The sequence below is a fragment of the Gadus morhua genome, chromosome 23 (assembly GCF_902167405.1).
Source record: "Gadus morhua chromosome 23, gadMor3.0, whole genome shotgun sequence".
Classification (NCBI taxonomy): Eukaryota; Metazoa; Chordata; class Actinopteri; order Gadiformes; family Gadidae; genus Gadus; species Gadus morhua.
In genome coordinates, this window is record NC_044070.1 from 2,119,200 (window position 1) to 2,140,398 (window position 21,199).

The 21,199-nt window shown below is 43.7% G+C and overlaps 1 protein-coding gene across 3 annotated transcripts in view; it reads left to right on the forward strand.

Moving 5' to 3' along the window:
- The window catches only part of oxsr1b (oxidative stress responsive kinase 1b), a 57,441-nt gene extending 37,187 nt beyond the window's left edge, over positions 1–20,254 (forward strand). For 2 of the 3 annotated variants that reach the window (XM_030349305.1, XM_030349308.1), the window contains 15 exons: positions 4,323–4,378; positions 4,968–5,077; positions 5,491–5,592; positions 5,981–6,114; positions 6,318–6,366; positions 7,756–7,821; positions 8,379–8,501; positions 9,308–9,385; positions 11,426–11,461; positions 11,850–12,020; positions 13,933–13,988; positions 16,450–16,502; positions 16,610–16,678; positions 16,857–16,921; positions 17,307–20,254. In XM_030349305.1, the coding sequence (XP_030205165.1) occupies positions 4,323–4,378; positions 4,968–5,077; positions 5,491–5,592; positions 5,981–6,114; positions 6,318–6,366; positions 7,756–7,821; positions 8,379–8,501; positions 9,308–9,385; positions 11,426–11,461; positions 11,850–12,020; positions 13,933–13,988; positions 16,450–16,502; positions 16,610–16,678; positions 16,857–16,921; positions 17,307–17,381 (1,243 nt within the window). In that variant the 3' untranslated portion in view covers positions 17,382–20,254. The remainder of the gene's footprint in view (positions 1–4,322; positions 4,379–4,967; positions 5,078–5,490; positions 5,593–5,980; positions 6,115–6,317; positions 6,367–7,755; positions 7,822–8,378; positions 8,502–9,307; positions 9,386–11,425; positions 11,462–11,849; positions 12,021–13,932; positions 13,989–16,449; positions 16,503–16,609; positions 16,679–16,856; positions 16,922–17,306) is intronic. The other variant, XM_030349307.1, reaches the window with a different exon arrangement.
- Positions 20,255–21,199: the final 945 nt, after the last annotated feature.

A 21,199-nucleotide genomic window follows, 5' to 3' on the forward strand; every position in this document is an offset into this window, starting at 1 on the left:
CGCCTCTGGCGGTCAGTAGGAATGAAATAGAACAATCTTTTCCCCTCCGTTTTCCTTTTATGCCTTTCAGGAATATCTCTGAAAAAGACTGACTCATAGCCAAAACGCATCTAGCTGTAGAAACGCTGTAGTACATATTCAAGGCCACTCTGTGACGCTGGTTGTCCACCAATAAAATAAGAAGAAAGGCAGAGAAAGCAGATTTGAAACCTTTTAGATTGAGCAGAAAATACTTTTTAATGTACAGTTAGTAATTACATTTACCAATGGGCTGTATTTAAAGCTACAAAAATAATACAAATCCTATCAAACAAAACCTACGGAACTCTAGGTTCCCCACCTGGTTGGGGGTCGATGACGTCATTGTTTGCGTATTTGGTGTTTTGTGGCCACCGAAAACACCGGATCCGTCTGGAAGGTCGGCCCAAACGCACCAGACTTCTGCGTTTTCACAAAAAAACACCTTTCCATGAGGACACGGCCTGAATTTACTGCCACTAAATAACTGTGTGTGTGTATGTGCGTGTGGGGATGGGAGTGATTGTTGGTTTGGGTATGTGTGTGTGGGGATGTTGGTGGGTGGTTGGGTGTGGGGGTGTTGGGTGATCTATGTGTGTGTGTAGTGTGTGTGTGTGTGTGTGCGCGCTAGCCAGATGTAATATGATCTATGTCTGTGTGTATATGTAAGCTTATCATAGGCGAGCTAGATCTGATGTAAATTTGTAAAACACTAGCCAGTGAGTTTGGCTTGTCATGGGCTAGCCAGATGTGATGCTGCCTTATCGTACAGTGTTAGCACTTTCCTCTACAGCGTGTTAGCATGTTCCTTTACAGCATGTTAGCGTGTTCCTTTGCAGCATGTTAGCATGTACCTCTGCAGCGTGTTAGCGTGTTCCTCTGCAGCATGTTCCTCTGCAGCATGTTCCTCTACAGCGTGTTAGCGTGTTCCTCTGCAGCTTGTGAATTTGTTCCTCTTCAGCGTGTTAGCATGTTTCTCTGCAGCGTGTTTTTCCACAGGATTAGCACAAAATAAATACTGCTCTGCAGCCATGTGATTTTTCTTGTACCGACTGTCTGGTACAGTTGGGGGGCAATGTATTCCATCAAATCATAATGACTGTAAAATGTAGGGAAAGTGGGACCTATTTAACACAACACAGAAAGTGACGGGGTCTTCCAGTACTGGCCTTGTCCCCGACCATCTGCTCTGACCGGGGGTGAGTACCCTGTTTGGGTTCTGGTGGCTGTATGAGCCATTAGCAGGTTTCAGTGCTTATCGTCATATCTCCCAATGCAAACACTGCATTCCTTGCAACAGGCCGCACCCCTCCCCACCCTACTCCAAAGCCCTGTAAGATCTATTGATCGTTGGTATTTTTACTGAAAACCCCCGGGCACAAGAGTTGCGTTCAAACACTCGAGCATTCAGTGTTCTGATTCCGGTTTTTCTTTCTCAAAGACCTCCCCGGTTGACCCTGTGAACTTGAGTCCTCGGCACACTGTGTGTTTGGAGAAGTTCTCCTGAAGAGGAGGTTATGTGGCCTCATGTTAGATGTTTACTATGTGTTGTTCTCCTGAAAAGAGGATATTTGGCATTGTGTTAGAGGCAGAGAGTTGAACTGACTTACTGGTTCTGCTGGACAACCGAGGTACAGTCACTAGTCCTTGGATATATCCTTAGAGATAGATTACTGTGTGTGTGTGTATGTGCGTGTTTCTCTGTGATTTTTGTCAGGGTGTGTTTCTGTGTACACATTTATAAGTTTGTATCTATGTACGAATGTCTACTTTATAAGTGACAATGGGTGTGTGTGTATCGGCATGGACCAGAGGATGTGTCTGGTGTTCTGTGGACCAGATGATGTGTCGGGTGTTGGGTGGACCAGAAGATGTCTCTGGGCTGGTGTTTTGTGGACCAGATGATGTCTCTGGTATTGTGTGGACCAGATGACGTCTCTGGTGTTATGTGGACCAGATGATGTCTCTGGTGTTTTGTGGACCAGATGATGCTTGGGCTGGTGTTGGATTGACAGGCGTATAAACCTGAAGCTCTGACGTGTCTTCTGTCTCGTCATATACCACACTCTCAAAGGGACTCTCTTGTCATTGCCTCTCAGACCCATGTGTTCATAGGAGTGGTCCAGAAGACTTTCTAATCCAGCTGCATTTGACAGGGCTTTAAACTCTAGTGCCCCCTCCTGTTTACAAGAAGGAGGTGCACTCTTAAGTACAAAATCTTTGGGGAAATGGTCAATCTAATAACAATAATGTTAATATTATATAATAAAAATGAATCTTATTGGCCAATTGGAAATTTAATTCTTTGATCATTTTTGCAGTCCCTTTTATCCAAAGGGAATTACAAGTTATATTTTTAGTTATGACCAGGCAGGGGCAAAGGTGTTTTACTTTAGGAAGCCTGGACTATGAAACATTAAGGGTTTTACTTTAGGAGGCCTACAGGTCTACACTATACTATTAAACATTAAGGGGTTTTAAATCTAGGGCCTACAGGTCTACATTAGACTATGAATCATTAAGGGATTTCCCCAGTCTACCCAGACATTGGGTCCACGATGGCGCCACGAGAAGTGACTTCCTTTTGAAATGTGACACTGCTTCAATCTTTGTTTTTCTTTGCGATTTCCTCGCATTTTGTACGACCCCTTAGTCATGCTTTATCTATTTGGCGGCAAGTCTGTTGCCATGACGACTATGTCTGGGTGTTGAGGCGCTGGCGGTGTATGCAAGAGCATCGTCTCTCCGTCTGCCTTTCAGGAGGCGTGGACACTAATAATATTAATATGAGAGGAAATGAAGTAGCAGCCGTCGGTAGCGGAGCGAACATTGACCAACCCGCTGAGGGAAACGGCCACCTGTGTTTAATCATTGATGCTGCTGCATCAATGCAGCAGCAGACATATTATGGTGTTTATTATGGTGTTTTCCCAACAAGTAAACATAGTAAATTAATTCCAGAAAACATGTTTTTAAAGCCATTTGCTGGAAATAGCTTTTAGGAAAAAAAATCTTGCCTACAGCTATTCCCCTCTGTTTCAGTCCCTTCAGAATGTGCTGTTTCTGGTGTCTGTAGCTTTAATGCAAATGTGCTGCTGCCCATTGCATACAAACTAGCTGTGGGGGTGAACCACAGATAGAACCACACATATAATAATATATAGGTGGTATCGATATAATATAATATCTGATATCACGGCCGAAAGCTATGTGCGCCTCTGATGATATTAGGAAATCATAAAGACTGCGTCTGACGTCTTTGGTACCTCCACAATAAGTAAAGACTCGTAGTGGGGGTTATCTCTGCCATGGGTGAGAATAATTGGGGGTAAGGAACTTTGGCTTTGACTCTCTGAAGTCCAGATTGAACGGCGACATGGAGGAGAAAGCGATCTCCCCCCGCCTGAGCTGCCGGACTGCCGCCGATCTCCCCCCGCCGGAGCTGCCGGACTGCCACCAAAGTTCCCCTGACGGAGCTGCCGGACTGACGCCAGAGCTTCAGTGGCAGTCCGGCAGCTCCGGCCTTGGGAGCTTTAGCGGCAGTCTGCCGGACTCCCTGCCAGGCAGTGACATGGCAAACTTGCAAATTATTATTATTTATTTTTGTATGGAATCTCCATGCATATCTCACTCATACTCATACCCCAATCATGTACGGATTTATTTCAAAGTTTGTATGTGTCTGGGAGAACCAGAGATCCAACACAACACCCCAAATCCCAGGAAAAGTGTTGTTTTCATAATATGTCCCCTTTAAAGGTCGAAATTAACGTCACTCAGGCAGAGTCCGCTGCACCTAAATGAGGGTCCTTTTATTGTGTGTGATCACACCTGTGTGATGTGTGTGAGTGTGAAAGGTCAAGCCTTAAATGTCAGCCTAACATACGGGCAACAAGTACAAGTCATCGGTGCGCAGTGTTGTTGCTGTGCTGGAGTTACTGTAGGGTATACAATGGACCACAGGTTTGATGCCAGGGACGGCCAGCGTCTGTCTGCTAAACTGAGACAGTGTCAGCAGAATAAAGACGGTGAATGAGAGGAACACATTTTAGAAGCTGTTTGAATGTTGAGATGTGATGGTGCGAGGGACACAAGGTTGTTGTGAGCACACATCCCTGTTGTTGTCTTTATTAATAGCCAAATTAGTTACCTTTAGAAGTAATGGAATAACCCTTCTCAAACGTTTGCAGTTCACCCGATGCTGATCAAACGCTACAGGTCTTATACAACCAGAGGTAACGTAATGTTTGCCAACGATAAGGTGCACATGCAGTCCAATCCTCCCTTTGATCTTCTTTCTAAAGGGACTTGAAGGCGGGCAACATTCTGCTGGGAGAAGATGGCTCCGTGCAGATCGCAGGTATGTATTCAGGAAGCCATTCAACACCATGCAGTTGACTCTCTGACCGACGGTGAGCAAGCTTTATCTAGCGCGCTCTGACCCTAACCCATTATGGTTTGGAAGGATATTTAAACTTTATTCACCTAAATTTAACCATTATTGAGTTACCAGGGGTTTGCAGGCCCACATAAGTCCATGGCTCCCCCAGTCCCTTGAACTGTGAAGATTACCCTTGAAGAGTGAAGATAACTCACCAAACTCCAGCGGGAACAAGTCCCGGCCTTCTGCTGCAACAGCCTCATGTCCAACCCCCAGCCCCCTAAAGCAGAGTCACTTAACCCTGGTCCAACCACCAGCCCCCTTAAGCAGAGTCACTTAACCCTGGTCCAACCCCCAGCCCCCTTAAGCAGAGTCACTAAACCCTGGTCCAACCCCCAGCCCCCTTAAGCAGAGTCACTTAACCCTGGTCCGTCCACAATGACGTCTCCTTGTGTTTGTATCCTGATGGGCGTGGCCTCTGTGTCTCTTGTGTTTGTATCCTGATGGGCGTGGCCTCTGTGTCTCTTGTGTTTGTATCCTGATGGGCGTGGCCTCTGCTCCTCCCTAGACTTCGGCGTCAGTGCCTTCCTGGCGACTGGCGGGGACATCACCAGGAATAAGGTGCGCAAGACTTTCGTGGGAACGCCGTGCTGGATGGCCCCCGAGGTCATGGAGCAGGTGAGCGCCGTCACCATGGTAACGGGATATTCATAAACCTTATTCATGCAGCCCATGACAGAAAGTACCAGTTGCAGCTGGAACCCTTTTGGAGTGTGAGGGGCTCCTAAAGGACTGTGTTGGGGGTCCTGAGCTCTGTGGCTCCTGGCTTGTGTGCTTCAGTGGGACCCTTTTGTTTGTCTCTGTGATACTAGGTCAGTACTCACAGATGAGCTGGTGGAAGTTGCCACCAGCTCAAATTTCACTATCGCATGTGCAGTATAACAAGGTGGGATAGATAGATAAAAAAGGTCAAATAAAAGTAAGAGAGAGTAATAAAATGCAGAAAGTCCTCTCAAGTGGCCGTGTTACTTGCAGTGAGGTCTGAGAGTGAATCCGGAGTAGTTTCTGGAGCTTCATCTTCTCCTCTGCAGGTCAGGGGTTACGACTTTAAAGCAGACATCTGGAGCTTCGGCATCACAGCCATCGAGCTCGCCACCGGCGCCGCGCCCTATCACAAGTACCCGCCCATGAAGGTGAGGCAGGACTGCACTATCTTACACACCATTACACACTCACACACATTACACACCATTACACACATCATACTCACCATGACACACCGTTACATCATTTCACACCCTCTCACATCCCATCCTACGCACCATTAGACACCATTACGGTATAAGATCATCTGTCATATACCTTGATTTTATGTTTAAATGGCCACACTGCCTAGTGCTATGTGCAGTGGCGTAAATATCGACACGGCAACCGGTGCACTGCACCGGGGCCCAGACGGTGTCCGGCCCCCCCCCCACTGGCTATGTGTATCTGACTTGAACAACTGATGGATTTTAATGTTTATTTATGTATTCAATCGTGTGTGTGTGTGTGTGTGTGTGTGTGTGTGTGCGTGTGCAGGTGCTGATGTTGACCCTGCAGAACGACCCCCCCGGTCTTGAGACGGGCATCGCAGACAAGGAGATGGTGAAGAAATACGGAAAATCCTTCAGGAAGATGATCTCCCTATGTCTTCAGAAGGAGCCAGAGAAAAGGTCTAAAACATGAGCCCAGTCACATATCATATGGAGAACCCCTTCGAGAAAATACCCAGTATTCTCTCACTCTAGAAAAAGTCAGACATATGATGCTGCTGACGAGGCCAAATCCGCTCCAGAAGTCAGTGGCTGAGGTCCCGTTTTGCAGCCCTTTTATTGGCTGAAGGTGTTTACTGGCCTGGTTCCCCTTCCTTCTCCAGGCCTACATCCGCAGAGCTGCTGAAGAACAAGTTTTTCCAGAAAGCAAAGGTAGGTGCGACTCCCCTCATCCTGAGTCAGTCTCTGCGTGATGAATAATCCGTTCCGGTGTTGAGGCTCCAGCAGCACATCCACTAAACATGAATTTTCTTCACTCAACAAGGTCCGATCAGTGTAACGACATCATTATATATATATATATATATATATATATATATATATATATATATATATATATATATATAATTTTATTAAGCTTAATGATGACAAATAATGTCATTTTAACATTACCATTATACCGATATTCTTCATTATAATCCGAATAAAATTATAAAGATAATCACATAATCTTAGATCTCCCTTGACCCTGATTTACAAACTTACACATTTACCATCCAGAGTCTAATTACCATCTTGTGATGGCACAGACCACTCATGATTTATCATCATAGATCTCATCATAACTTTTATATCAGTGAAATAGTTTCTCTTCAACAAACCAGATAAGTGCTCCTCATATTTGTGACATTCCAACCCAATTCTGAGTTGCTTTTCTGCTTGTCGTGGTGTCAGTCAGAATTTTCGATTTAGCTTTATAATCCATCTTGTTTACTTTATCCACTGCTGAAGTTGCCGCTGCAGTCTGTGGCTGATAGGCCAGAGCTTGATCTATTTGTAGCTCGGGGAACAACGATAGTGCTGTCTCAGCTTTATCACATTCACAGCCCAGTCTACCCTCTTTGGTTTTAGTAAAAGACCTTACGTGACACGTCCGCAGTACTCACAATGCACATCAGAGGGCAGCATTTGTCAGAATTTCAATGAGATGTTTATCAAGATGATGAGGCTGCTCGCAGCTACCACCACTGAATTCAGTGGCGGACTCAGAGTGTTTGAAGGGAAGGGGCAAACAATAAAAAGGGCACATTCTTGCTCTAGAGTGCACATCGTCATAATTAATTAATGAGAGGGCACTCATTCATTTTTTTCACCTGTAAAGGGCAGCCAATAAGGCACTTTATCTCTTATTCACCACTCTAGAAGGCACTTTTTCAACCATGGAGGCACTGTAAGGGCATTAAGAGGGCACTCATTGAGGCACGTTATCGGATTTTCTTATCTAGAGGGCTCATCATCATAATTTATTGTATGAGGGGGCACCAGAGGGCACCCAATAATTTTTTTCACATGTAAAGGGCAGACAATAAGGCACTTTCTGTCGTATTCGCCACTCTTGAGGGCGACTTTTTCAACCATGGTGCCCCCCCCCCCCCCTGAATCCGCCACTGACATTCCAAGTTCCCTCTCCCCAATCCTTTTTTTTGGGGAACTGCATACTTATATATTCCTTGATTTGGAGTTGCAACGGAGATTATTGTTTCCCTATTGATACAGCTGTGCCCCATGTCAAATTAATCCATTCTCCTTGTTTTATGGCAGAACAACGAATACTTGCAGGAGAGGTTACTTCAAAGAGCGCCAACAATAACAGAGAGGTCGAAAAAGGTAAGAGCAAGTCAGTAAGGTTACATTAAAGAAGACCTACATCACAAAGGTAACAGCCAGTCAGTAAGGTTACATTGAAGAAGACCTACATCACAAAGGTAACAGCCAGTCAGTAAGGTTACATTAAAGACGACCTACATCAGAACAAACGTAAAAGCCAGTCAGTAAGGTTACATTAAAGAAGACCTACATCACAAAGGTAACAGCCAGTCAGTAAGGTTACATTGAAGAAGACCTACACCACAAAGGTAACAGCCAGTCAGTCTAAGGTTACAATAAAGACGACCTACATCAGAACAAACGTAAAAGCCAGTCAGTAAGGTTACATAAAGACAACCTACATCAGAACAAACGTAAGAGCCAGTCAGTAAGGTTACATTAAAGACGCCTACATCAGAACAAACGTAAGAGCCAGTCAGTAGGGTTACATTAAAGACGACCAACAAAGAAACTAAGATTATCCTCAGGTTTCTGCCTACAAACCGATGTGTGTTTGTGTGTCTTTTCGGACGTACGTGTGCGTGTGTGTGTGGGTGTGTGTGTATGTGTGGGTCCAGGTGCGGCGGGTCCCTGGTTCCAGCGGGAGGCTCCACAAGACGGAGGACGGCGAGTGGGAGTGGAGCGACGAGGAGCTGGATGTGGAGAGCGAGGAGGGCAAGGCCGCCGTCGCCGCCTTGAGGGTGAGCCCTGCCACCGAGCTGTTCCTCCGTCTCCTTCACCTCCTTCTCCACCTCTTCTTCCTCTCCTCCACCTCTTCTTCTTCTCCTCCTCCTTCACCTCCTCCACCTCTTCCTCTCCTTCTCCTCCTCAAACTCTTCTTCCTCTCCACATCTTCTTCCTCTCCTCCTTCTCCACCTCTTCATCCTCTCCTCCTCACACTCTACTTCCTCTCCTCATCCAACTCTTCTTCCTCTCCTTCTCCTCCTCCACCTCTTCTTCCTCACCTGTTTCTTTCTCATACTCAGCCTCTTGCTTCCACTCTTATTACTGCTTATCCTCTTTCCCTTCCCTTTTTTCCCATTCCTTCTTCTCCTTTTTCTGCTGTTCCCCTCCCATTCGCCTCCTCCCCCACCTCTTCCTCCTTTTCTGCTCCTCCTCCTCTTTCTTCTCCTCTGCGAATCTTTCTCCTCCTTCTCCCCCCCTCTACTTTCTCCCTCTCCTCATCCACCTCTTTGACCTACTCCACCCCCTCCACCTCCTCTTTCTCCTCTTTTTCTCAACCTGCTCCTCCTGGCGCATTAGCACCCGATAAAGCATGTCCCCACAGTCTATAATCTGATTCACAATCACTTATGACAGATGTCCTCATAATGTCCAAATGTCCTCATATCACCAGTTCGACTTCCATAGTTTCCATGCTCCTCTCTAGTGTCTGTCACATGTCAGTGTGTTCGCCAGTGTGTCTCTTGTTGTGTTATCTCCACTGAGTCTCCCACTATGTGTGTGTGTGCGTGTGTTTGTGTTTATTATCTTGTGTCCGGCGAAGGAGCAGCAGTCGAAGGCTGTTTGCGCGCCCAGGCGACAAGTGCGCTTCTCCTTCCCGCTCGAGCTGCCCACGGCCAGGGTTGTCCTTCTGCCAACACAATACACATGGCTGTTCCTAACAAGGAAGGGACTCTCTCTGTCCCACCAGGACAGGAACACATTCACCCAGACAAGCATAGGAGGAGAGCGGGCCAGAGACATGGCGAGGGACAGGCCTGGAGAGAGAGGCTTGTGGAGCGAGGGAGAGCAGAGGCATGGGGAGAGAGGAAGAGTAGAGGCATTTGGAGAGAGGAAGAGTAGAGGCATTGGGAGAGAGGAAGAGTAGAGGCATGGGTAGAGAGGGAGAGTAGAGGCATGGGGAGGGAGGAAGAGTAGAGGCATGGGGATAGAGGGAGAGCAGAGGCATGGGGAGAGAGGGAGAGCAGAGGCATGAGGAGAGAGGAAGAGCAGAGGCATGGGGAGAGAGGAAGATTAGAGGTATTTGGAGAGAGGGAGAGTAGAGGCATGGGGAGAGAGGAAGAGTAGATTCATGGGGAGAGAGGGAGAGCAGAGGCATGGGGAGAGAGGAAGAGCAGAGGCATTGGGAGAGAGGGAGAGTGGTAGCGGTTGACAGAGACATGGAGAGAGAGGTAAAGAGACTGTAGGTTCTTGCAATGTGATGTACAGGTGGTTAAAAGCTCTTCAAGGGTTAGCCTCTGATACAGTTGTTTCTAGCTAGCTCCAGTCCAAATAGACAATGGGTTTTGTTCAGTCGTAAAAGGGAAGAATGCAACAAGGGCAATGGAGGACCGGCAGTGAATGATCACGAGTCCCTCGTCGGGGAAGGACAGAATGCTCCCCGGGTCGGAGACATACATACACTGTGCTCGTATTTCCAGGGCTAGCCTAGCGCATTTATGTTGGGGTCAGCATAGATAATTTGGATCATTTGCACACCACGGTAACATTGGATGCATCTTTAAATTGTTCCCGAGCTCTCAGAAAGCCAGTGTGGGTGTGTGTAAACCAGCTGAGATCAGAGCGGGGTCCCATTCCTGGAAGCCATGTGTATTTCTATTCTTCAATCACGTTTGCAGTAACTTTTACTGACCTTAATCAAAAGTCCTAATCGAAACCTACAATGCACTACTGATTAACCTGAGTGGACCAATGACTCTCTAATGAATTAAGATAATCTTTAACCACTGATTTGACATTTGGTTTCTTTGATGAATCACATCTTTCACTGCCTCTGCTAAATGCTTTTCCTCTCCCAATGTGGAGCTCTGTTTCTATCGTGGCTGGATGAATGATTCATCATGGTGAACCGTTTTTAGGAGTTACTACTGGTATAATTAACTACCAGAAACCTAAGTGCTATTACTATGCCTCACTTTGTGTTGCACTGACACATAGAAACTGATCTCAAACCAAAATGGTATGGAAACTGTGGACAGCGTTCTGCGCAACCTCACACCGTTACGTAGGATATCACAATGCTTTACTACAAAGTGACCCAAGTTTGTCTCCATTTTGAAACTGCATTCAGTTCCTCGAGCAGCGATCAGAACCGAGACCGTTCACTACACCCATTCAGTCTCTGCTGGCTTTCCTTTGCAGATGTTTGGAACACGACCGTATAATTGTGTGATCACTCTTTGTCTTACAAATAATTCTGCTTCTTCTATGTTGAGTTTTTTCAAGCCAATCCAACAAAATGCTCTGATTTGTTGCCATTGTCATTCGTTTGATCTCAAATTCAAAATACATAGTTGGTACTTTTACACATTTGACAATGTTATTTTGGCATTGAAATGCCACACTTGAATTGACATTTATACACACTTAAAAATAAGATTTAAAACAATTTAATTCACATAATGTAGGTAACAGAATCGTATCCCAACTGTGAATGATTTTTACAGTTACAGAACCCAAAGTCAGCTATGCAGGCAGTCAGACTTAGGCTAAACAAATGGCAAAAGTGGACAATATCATTTCTTTATGTTGCGTGTACGTCTGTGTGCACACATACATCTGTGTGTGTGTCTATCTCGTTCTCTCTTCTAGTTATGGTCGGCTTGTTTTCGGGTGTACGAGAAGACTGTTTTCTAAACATACCTTCATGTGTTTCTCCTAGTCGCCCAGAGTTAAGGAGGGATCCGAAAGTTCTGAGGTGGGTGATAACGATAATAATGATGATGTCCCATTCGGTCAACATCTCCCACTGAATCTATTCAGTCTACCTTTAAACCTGCTGGGTTGAATCATGCCTGGTATTAAAAATGTTTTCAAACCAACTAAGCTTTTGTCTCATGATTAAGATTTCCGATTTTTGTTTTAGAATAAACAAAAAATAATACATCTCTATATTTTAAATGGTTATTTTAGGAATGTACTGATGATGTGATGATATACTGTTTAACAGTTGGTCGCTCCTTGAATCCAAACAATTACACCTGTGGCATTATGACTAACCTTTACTTGTTCATGTATGTATTTATATATATATGTATTTATTCATTTTTACATATATACATTCATACACACACTGTTTAAAATAGGACTTTGTGGCTACGGAGGCCTCAAGTAGTCATCTCCAGCCCCCGGCTGCGGGTCAGCCCCAGCTACCTCATGCAGCAGGCCAGGCTCTGCTGCAGCCCACGCAGCCCAACTCCCAACCCACTACCCAGGCTGCAGGCCCCGGCCTTCCCACTGCTGCTTTGTCTGCTCAGGTCAGTCCGCCGGCCCGCACCCCGTGCAGGAGAGCCGATAGAGTTAGGCCCAATCCGGATTCATTGCTCTACAAAAATCTCCACCTTAACCCTACCCCTACCCCTTACCCCTACCCCTCAACCCTACCTCTACGAAATGGGACGACAACCCTTCAAGACCCAGTTACAGTACGTCATTAGTAGTTATTGACGGGGTTTTGATGTATTTTTTTTAGCTTTTGATACAATATCTGTTTCTGGAATTTTACTGTAATAGTTTGAATGTCTTAGGAATGCAACCTTACCCACATGGAAAAGCGTTGTATGATTAGATAAGATCAATCAAGCTCACAATCTGTTAGAAACTGCAGAAACTTTATTTTGGATCAAACATTATACAAGATCAACATATAAAACCTGAATAAACATAGAACTTGAGGTAGTATGCCATTCGTGTAAAACATAAATATTAGGGGTGTAACGATTCATCGATACGAATCGGTATCCGGTTGGATTAACACAGGTGTGACTACATCGATATGTGGGCCCCTGAATCGATTTAAAATGACCAAGAATCTGTCGATGCACCGATTTAAACGTTGCGAAACGGTTGAGTGAGCTTTAGCCTGATATCAAGACAGAAGTGTAAACTCATTTCATTCCGTTTCCACACGAATCCGGAAAATTAAACTGAAGGAACCGAGCGGATCTGTGTGTGTGTTTGTGTTTGTTTGCGCGTGCGTCCTTGATGCGCCCTGTGACTAGGGAACAACCAGAGATGTGAGTGAGCGAATAACTCAAATTTAAGTGCAGCAAATCTGAAATCAAACGTGTGGAAGTCCTTTGGGTCTTGCCTCTGACAAAAGCTTCACAATTTTTTAATTGTGTAGAACAGCGATCAAGTCTATAAATAAACAAATAAATCGACATGTAGTTCTAAATTTATAATTTTTTCCCCTATGCCATACAAAACTAAATATATAAACCTAGGTCTTCCAATGCAGAAGAGGTGCTTTAGGTGGTGGAGGGATGGGCTCTGTGATGGCAGCGGCCTCAATGATCTCCTGAAAGAAAACATAACAAATAAAAAGGAATTGTATGGCAGAACTGGGTTATATGGCCACATGTTATGTACAATATATAATAACTGATATATACATATTAATTGCAAAATAAATGAAAAAATACACTGGTTTATAAAAAGCAACGACATCACATTGGTCAACCATTCTTCAGGCTAATAAGCATTTTTAAAACAAATTATTGCATTACTTGGCAGGGGATTAAAGCTTATCTTCAACCTGGGGTCCCTAGAACATGGAGCATATGGATATCATACGACATGAGCCCGGCAGTGTCTTCTTTTAACATAGAAAACATTTACATTTGTGGTTTTCAATCCTGTCGCACCTTTTTTCGCCCGCTATCTTGCCTAGGATTTTTCTTTCCATTTTCTCGCAAGGTATTGTGGGAGCAAGTCACAACTGGAGCGTTCTCAGTTTCAATGTGCCCATCGAAAAATCGCAATTTTCGAAGGGGGGATGTAAGCCCTCCTCCTTACCCCTTACCCTACCTTTAAATGGGTTTTGGACACGGCTACACAGCGCGTGAACGCGCAACAGCGAGGGTTAGGGCTGAGATTTTGCTTTGAGCAATGAAATCGGATTCAGCCTTAGTCTATTGATTTAGAGACAATATGAAGACGTTCTTGTGACATTAAGCTAAAGTGCTAAAGAGTAACATAGTGCAGCTTTTTAGAGCATAACTTGAACTCGCTGTTCAGAGTTTGGGCTGAGTGTCAGTTCAACACATAATAATGAAGCTGATAACGTTGTTATATAATGAAGTTATACATTGAAGTTGATAACTTTGTATTTCAAATGAGGTCTTACTGATGCATAGTTCCATTGATGTTGTGTTTGTGTGTTGGCAGATCCTAACATCAACAAGTGATCCTAAGGCCCCCATCAGCCTGGTGTTACGGTTAAGGTGGGGAAACCAACGGTTCATGTCCCTTAATAAAGAAGCACTAGGAAAGATTTGGAGGGCATTCTTCTAACAAACATGAGTTTGAAAATATATCCCCCAGCAGCAAGTGGGCAGAGAAAGGCACCCAGGAACTCGTTCTTTGGCCTGCTACACAGCCAACTACACATTCTTAGTTTTGAAATCAAATGGTTTTGTTGCAGAAGATTCTATTTACAGATAGCTGCCAGAATATTATTCTTAATTTGATCATTTTGACACAAATATTGCTTACTGTTCCTTTAAAATATTGTTTGTTCAGACTAAGAGCCGAGGAATTATGTCTTGCATTAGGTTTATCAGGGCTCCAGACTGTGACCAAATGGTCGCATTTTGCGACCAAATTTTGAGATTGTGCGACTGAATTTTACATTTGGTCACTCATGTGCCACCAGTAATTGTATTTATTTTTTTACACGTTAATCGTGGAAGCGGCGCGTCAATGAATCCTGAATCTGTAGCAGACCAATCTGTGAGAAGGATACGGAATGGCCTCTGTTAGTGGCCAATGTGTGGAGGGGGAGGGTCCTAGATGTGCGTGCCTCAACGACTGTGAGAAGGAGAAAGATTTCACAACCTGCTACGTGCTTTTGAACAATGACCTAGCGAACTATTGATTCGTTCTGCCGACATGCGGCTAGTGTGCCAGTGCCAGTCAGAGTCCTGCACGGGTATTATTTTGCAAACCCGAACCCGCCCTTACCCGCAATACTTAAATCCGCATCCGACCAGTGTTCCGACAGTAGCGCAAATTACATTCCTCAACTGACTAGACCCGCTATAAATTGATATCGACGCCCAACCCGCACCCGAAGGAAAATTAGTCACGTTAGATGGAACGCGGGGCTATTACACTATATGGTGTTTGGCGTGGTGCTTTAGATTGCTTCGCAAAAATAGCACATCATCCACTGTTCACACTACATGCGTCCGTCGGCGGATGGCCGAGGGTGTGTCTGACGCATAGGGGACTAGTAGACGCATACTGAAGCCATCAAATTGCTTCCCGCTATAGATAGATAGATAAATACTTTAATAATCCCAGGGGGAAATAATTTTTGTCACAAACTCCAGATATACATACACAAATGTTAAGAATAAAATAAATATAAAATATATTATATATATATACACACACACACACACACACACACACACATAATATAAATACATATACACACATAAAAGATAAAAGATACAACCTAAGAAATACAAATATACAAATAACATAAATTTAAGGACAATATAAATATATATATACAACACCATATATACATACATATATATATATACACACATACACATATACATATATATATATAAATACATATATATGCATACATACATATACACATACATACATAAGACAGCACAGTACAAAAAGTATTGTACAGTTTTGTGCAAAAGGTGCAAGAATTATAGTCCTTGTTTGAGGTCAGAGATTACAGAGAGGGGGGGGGGGGTGTCTGACCTTCTAAGGGAGGCGTTGTAAAGTTATTGGCCACAGGCAGGAATGATTTCCTGTGGCGCTCTGTGGTGCATCTGGGTGAGAGGAATCTTCTGCTGAAGGTGCTCCTCTGCTGGGCCAGTGTGTCGTAGAGAGGGTGTGAGACATAAATATATAATACTTAACTATAATGGCGATATGTGGATATAAAAAAGATGACACAAACAGGTGGCTAAAAACAATCCTATTTTTCCACATTTCTTTAAAAATATATGAGGCTGGATTTTTACTGCTTCTTCCTGCTTGTTATTGCAAAATGGATCCAAGAAGCGCGTGGATTGCATTTGCATAACAGCGATCTGATTAGCTGACGGATCTGGCGCTGCATGAAAAGTTGAACATTTCTCAACTTTTTGACGCAGGCCACGGAGCCAAATGGACGGACGGACCCACAATGCATTTCACGAGCGCCCCATGCAAAGTCAATGAGATCCGTCGACGGACGGAGGTAGCGTGAACAAGCCCTGAAACTGTCGCTTCCGTGCTCGTCGAACGCATGCGCGCACACATGGAAACCATTGGGATAGATGAGAATCACAATAAAATGAACTGAATTTGAAACCGCACATTGTAATTTCTGCATCTATAATCAAAATATGTATTAGTAATGCAGGGAAAATTAGTAGAAATTTGAATATTTGGTTGGCATGTTGTTTCACGCTGTGTGCCCCTAAAATTTCTGGTTGCGCCCCTACAATTTTCAGTTAGGGGCCACAGTACTCCTGGTATAAAAAGTTTGTCTGTAGCCCTGTTTATGATGAGTCTGTGATGATGACAGAGAGTTGTGTTTGTCTTCCATTTACAGTATTTTGTGAGGTGTTACATATTTCTAAATTTTTGCTGCAAATAGAAAAACTAAAGTGAGCGATCAGATCACTCTATATCAAGGTTCTTATTTTTCCATTTCCTTCATTGCAGAAATTTAAAGAAGGAACTAAATGACATCCGCTTTGAATTCATGCCAGGACGAGGTCAGTAAGATGAAGTGATTCCTAAAAGCCAAACCCTGATTCAGACTCGTGGCAGCAGTATATGGGCCCCTCTCCATTGAGTTCTCTCCCTCTCTGCCTCTCCTCAGACACGGCTGACGGCGTCTCTCAGGAGTTGGTCTCCGCAGGCCTTGTTGACGGCAGGGATTTAGTTATAGGTCAGTTGCCCTGCTCTACGGACCGAGGACATGCTTGTTGACCCCTGCTGTGTCAGACCACCTAATATGGGGAATTAGACCCTTTTGTTGAAGACCTTCCCAGAGATCTGCACTGGCTTCATTTCTATAGTGAGCTGAGAAGGACAAGTCAGTCAATATGTGTTCTTTGTCTTTTCAGTTGCTGCTAATTTGCAAAAAATAGTTGATGAGCCTCAGTCGAACCGAAATGTGACCTTCAAATTGGTAAGTGGCTGTGGTCCCTTGCTCCAGGGCATCACCCCATAACAAAGTAGTGGTAAAGGTTACTGGAACCAGTTTGTGTGTGTGTGTGTGTGTGTGATTTGTATTTTACGAAACAAGAATACATTTTGTTATGGTAACGCTTGGTAAAAAAAACAAATGAATTATCCGATCTAAAAACGGTGCCTTAATTATTGAAATAATTGCAGCCAACCCTGGTGTTGAGAGTAGGGGGTGAGTTAAAGGACGTGGAGTTTATGGGAGGATTAGTTTAAAGGAGGATGAGTCTCTTCCGTCCTCCAGGATGGTCCGGACCACACTAAGCAGTCCAAGGCTGCGTGTGTCCTTGGTTAATGCCTGTGTTCTGTCTCTCCTCTCCACCTTCCAGGCCTCTGGGGTGGAGGCCAGTGAAATACCAGACGACGTCAAGCTGATGGGCTTCGCTCAGCTCAGTATTAGTTAAACAAATGGGACTTGCCTAAAAGAATGTAAAAAAAATAAATCATATGCATTTTTGTTTAATTCTCTGGCCGTAAAGAAACCACTACTGCCAACGAAGAGAGGCAGCATGCCTGCCAGCGGGGGCCAGGACACCGCAGCGGACTATAACAGTAACAGGGTTTACAGTATATATGTAGGATGAAGTACCTGACGTCTTTAACGTCCATGCTCTCTGCTCTCCCGCTCTTACTCTGTCATGTTCTGCATCTTCCCCATCTGAAGCACTAAAACCTGCTCCCTGTAACAAGGCCTTATCTATATCACATCTGAAGCCCTTAAACCTGCTCCCTGTAACAAGGCCTTATCTTCATCACATCTGAAGCCCTTAAACCTGCTCCCTGTAACAAGGCCTTATCTTCATCTCAGCTGCTGAACGGGTCCCTCGCCTCCCCACAAAACCACATGAAAGTGCTGATGTTTTAGTTTATTTGTTCTTTTTTTCTATTTTCTTTTGGTTGGAGGGGGACTCAATCAGAAGCCAGCCTGATGTGGAACCGTTACAGGCATTGAGCTTCTAAAAGCAACGCGGGTCGCCCACATCGTCACGTCGCGCAACAGTCAACTGATAAATAATGACTCACTAAAACCTTCACATAAGCCAAAACAACTTCAATACAGCATTGCTTTACCCCTTAAGGCCGTTTTCACATCTAGCGATTTTTGTAATAGGGAAAGGTTGACCCGACCGTTTTTTCAAAAAAAGAAGAAGCTGGCAGCGTTTTTTTGTCCTAAAAGCACTGGGAGCGTTTTTTTTATCGCTTAGGAACCAATTCTAGACCCGACATTACCCGCCTACTACGTATCCCGGCTAGAGCCCATTAGACATGTCATAGATCTCGACATGTTCTGTAATTAAAACTATTAATCGCTCCACCGGCGCTTTCCCCGAGTGATTTGTCCGCCATTGTTTCTTGTTTTGACAGTGAGAGTTTCCCCTCACTGTGTCAATGTTCCGCTTTTGATTGGTCAGTTGCCAAAAAGACCCCTGACGTCGGCCGCTTTCTTCCTGAAAGTTTAACTTTTTCAACGCTCTGATGGAAGAAAAAAACACTGGGAGAGGCGTTTAAAAAAACGGCTGTGACTTTTTCCAGAAACGCTCTGCTCCATAGGAATATAATGTAATACAAGCGCTGGCAGATTTAAAAAAACGCTAGATGTGAACACTGCCTAACCCGTCATGGCTGTATTGGCATATCACCTGCTGCCAGAGCTGCTGAAGTGGAGCCAGGGAGCGCTAGTCCGGCTGGATCCAGTCAATGTGGGTTTAAACGTTGTAGTTTTATCCGCGCCAAGTGGACGACTGATTGTTCAGTTCCAAAAGTGAAACCGTCAGGGATGATGTAAGAATATGTAAGAATAATATTTACTTTTATTTTGGTTTTCTTTTCCGATTGGTGGTGTCCTAGTAGTGCATATAAAACCTATAACTAATTGATCTAATGTCATCTCTGAAGGCCTACATCAAACCTATTTTTCCTTCCTTTGTGTTTTGTTTTAATGGAGGGTAGCATTCCGGCCTTGTGTACCAAATCACTGTTAGGACTTTCCATAAAAGTGAATATATTAAAGTTTGTAAATTAATGTTTTTCACCAACATCACTGGAAGCCACAAGTGTTGTATGAGCAAATATGTGTACTGTTTGTCTGTCGGTGTATTATGCGATTTCTCTGTTTGGAATCTGATTCTCAAAGACTTTAGAGTGCATATTTGCTTATTTGGAAGAACAATTCGTACTTAACTTAACTTCTAGTACGTAAATAAGACCATATGGCTTTGATTTGTTTTTATATCTTGATATTTCATTTTTTCTTTTCTTTTCTGTCCTATGAGAAGATTTGGGATTGTAGCGGGGGAAAGGAAAACGACAGGAAAGGAAATGTAATGTTTAATTCTTCTGTTTTTGCAATCGACACCGTTGGCATGTTTCAAATCTGGCTTATTCACGCAGGTTCGAAGTCCTATGCTTGAACACATTACGCTGGGATTCAGCCGTTGTCGGGCAACAATACAAGGCCTGTCCAGGTCACTTTCTTTAATCCTGAGCTAAGTCAATAAAGAGTTCTCACACTCATTTAAGATTTCAAAATGGCTGCTTATTGTAACACATCCCGTGTCACGAGTTTGTGGGTCACTTCATCTTAAAGATGTCTTTTAATACACAGAACCATGTCACCAAGATGTGCGTTAATACAACCCACTGGCATTGACCTCCATAGGAAATATGTATTACCTATTGGTAATATTATAGGTAAAAGTATGACCTATGGATCTGTGTGTCTTAAGACCAACTCAAATTTGTGAGGACTGAAAGAAGATGCTGAGTATCTCAGACCTCAGCCTTCTGCCACGTTTCATTTCTTGGTGTTGAGGTTTCAGTTGAGACCTCCCTCTCCTGGTGATTTTTGTCTCTTTAAGAGGTGTGGTCAAATGGCAGGTTTTCCCCTAACGTACAGCAAGGAGCAAAGCATCTAGCTAATATTAAAGGTTCAAACACGCAGCATTGATGCCATTGCCTGTAGAACGGGCATGGATTTGGATTTGTCAAACCAGTGTTGGCCAGACTGCACCCCTGAGGAATCCTTGACACTTCACCCCTCTCTCAAACATAACCTGCTGGGTCTTTATCTCATGCTGATCAAACTGAGGACACTCATACACGGGTATCTTCTTCTTTTTTTTTTTCTTGTGTTCAACTCAGTAGTATCCCCACACTGATGTATTTACACTATCCACTCATTTTCAGTTTTCCATGCTTGGTTCTTATAGATTATTTGAGAGTTGACTGCATGTTTGATTCATTGTTTCAATCAATAAAGAATGAACATATCCAAACAGATTTGACTGGTTGCCATTGACTCAAACACTCAATATTTGTTAAGGTTACAATGTTGTTGGGTGTGTCAAAATGCATGCTTGTTAAAAGGATTTCAGTAAAATATGTTTTTCACTAATTGTAATAAATTATTTACCCAACATTTATTCTATTAAAGCCACAATGTGTACGATTAAAGTAAACTACACATGTCGCTGCATGTGAATTTTCTGCGTGGGGTTGCCCTAACTCGTTGTGTGGGCAATGTTCTTTGAGCATGCTAACAAGCTAATGCCCCCCCGCAGTGTTTTCTCGCCATTGACTTCCATTATAAAAAATAGGTTGGTAAGCAACTTCATCATTGTTCATTTCAAATTGACACTGATGTAATTTTGTTGGATATCAAAACAAAACTTTACATAATATCTAAGGTCCTTCATGGGAACACAAAAGTAAAAATGGCGCCTCATTTGGATAATCGTACTTTCTCATAAATCCACCATAACTCAGCCATTCTTAACATAATTACAACCAAAATTAAAGCTGCAAGCAGCACTTTACGGGGGCCAAGCCTAATGCAGACCATTAAGACCCTGAAGACACAGAACTTTAAGACCTTTTTTGTCTGCATATGGTTGACAACGCTGGAATAGCCTCAACTTGGATCTGGCGATGGAAGAACAAACTTCCATGACTGTACTGTCAAAAGGCTGAGGAGTTATGAGTCTTTAAAGTTTACAATTGATCGCTTTAGCGCCCCATATGGTCCTATTTGGATAAACTTTAGCTTGGTTAACCTTGACCTATGCTTCTTTAAGTTTAAAGTTTTGAATTTAGTTTGTATTCATTAGGGATGGGCATGATTAATCGACGATCGACTAATTGATCGTTAAGAATTTCATTGATTACGTACATTTTTCATCGATTAGACTAATGCAGTGTGCAATTAAACATTTTACCACACGGG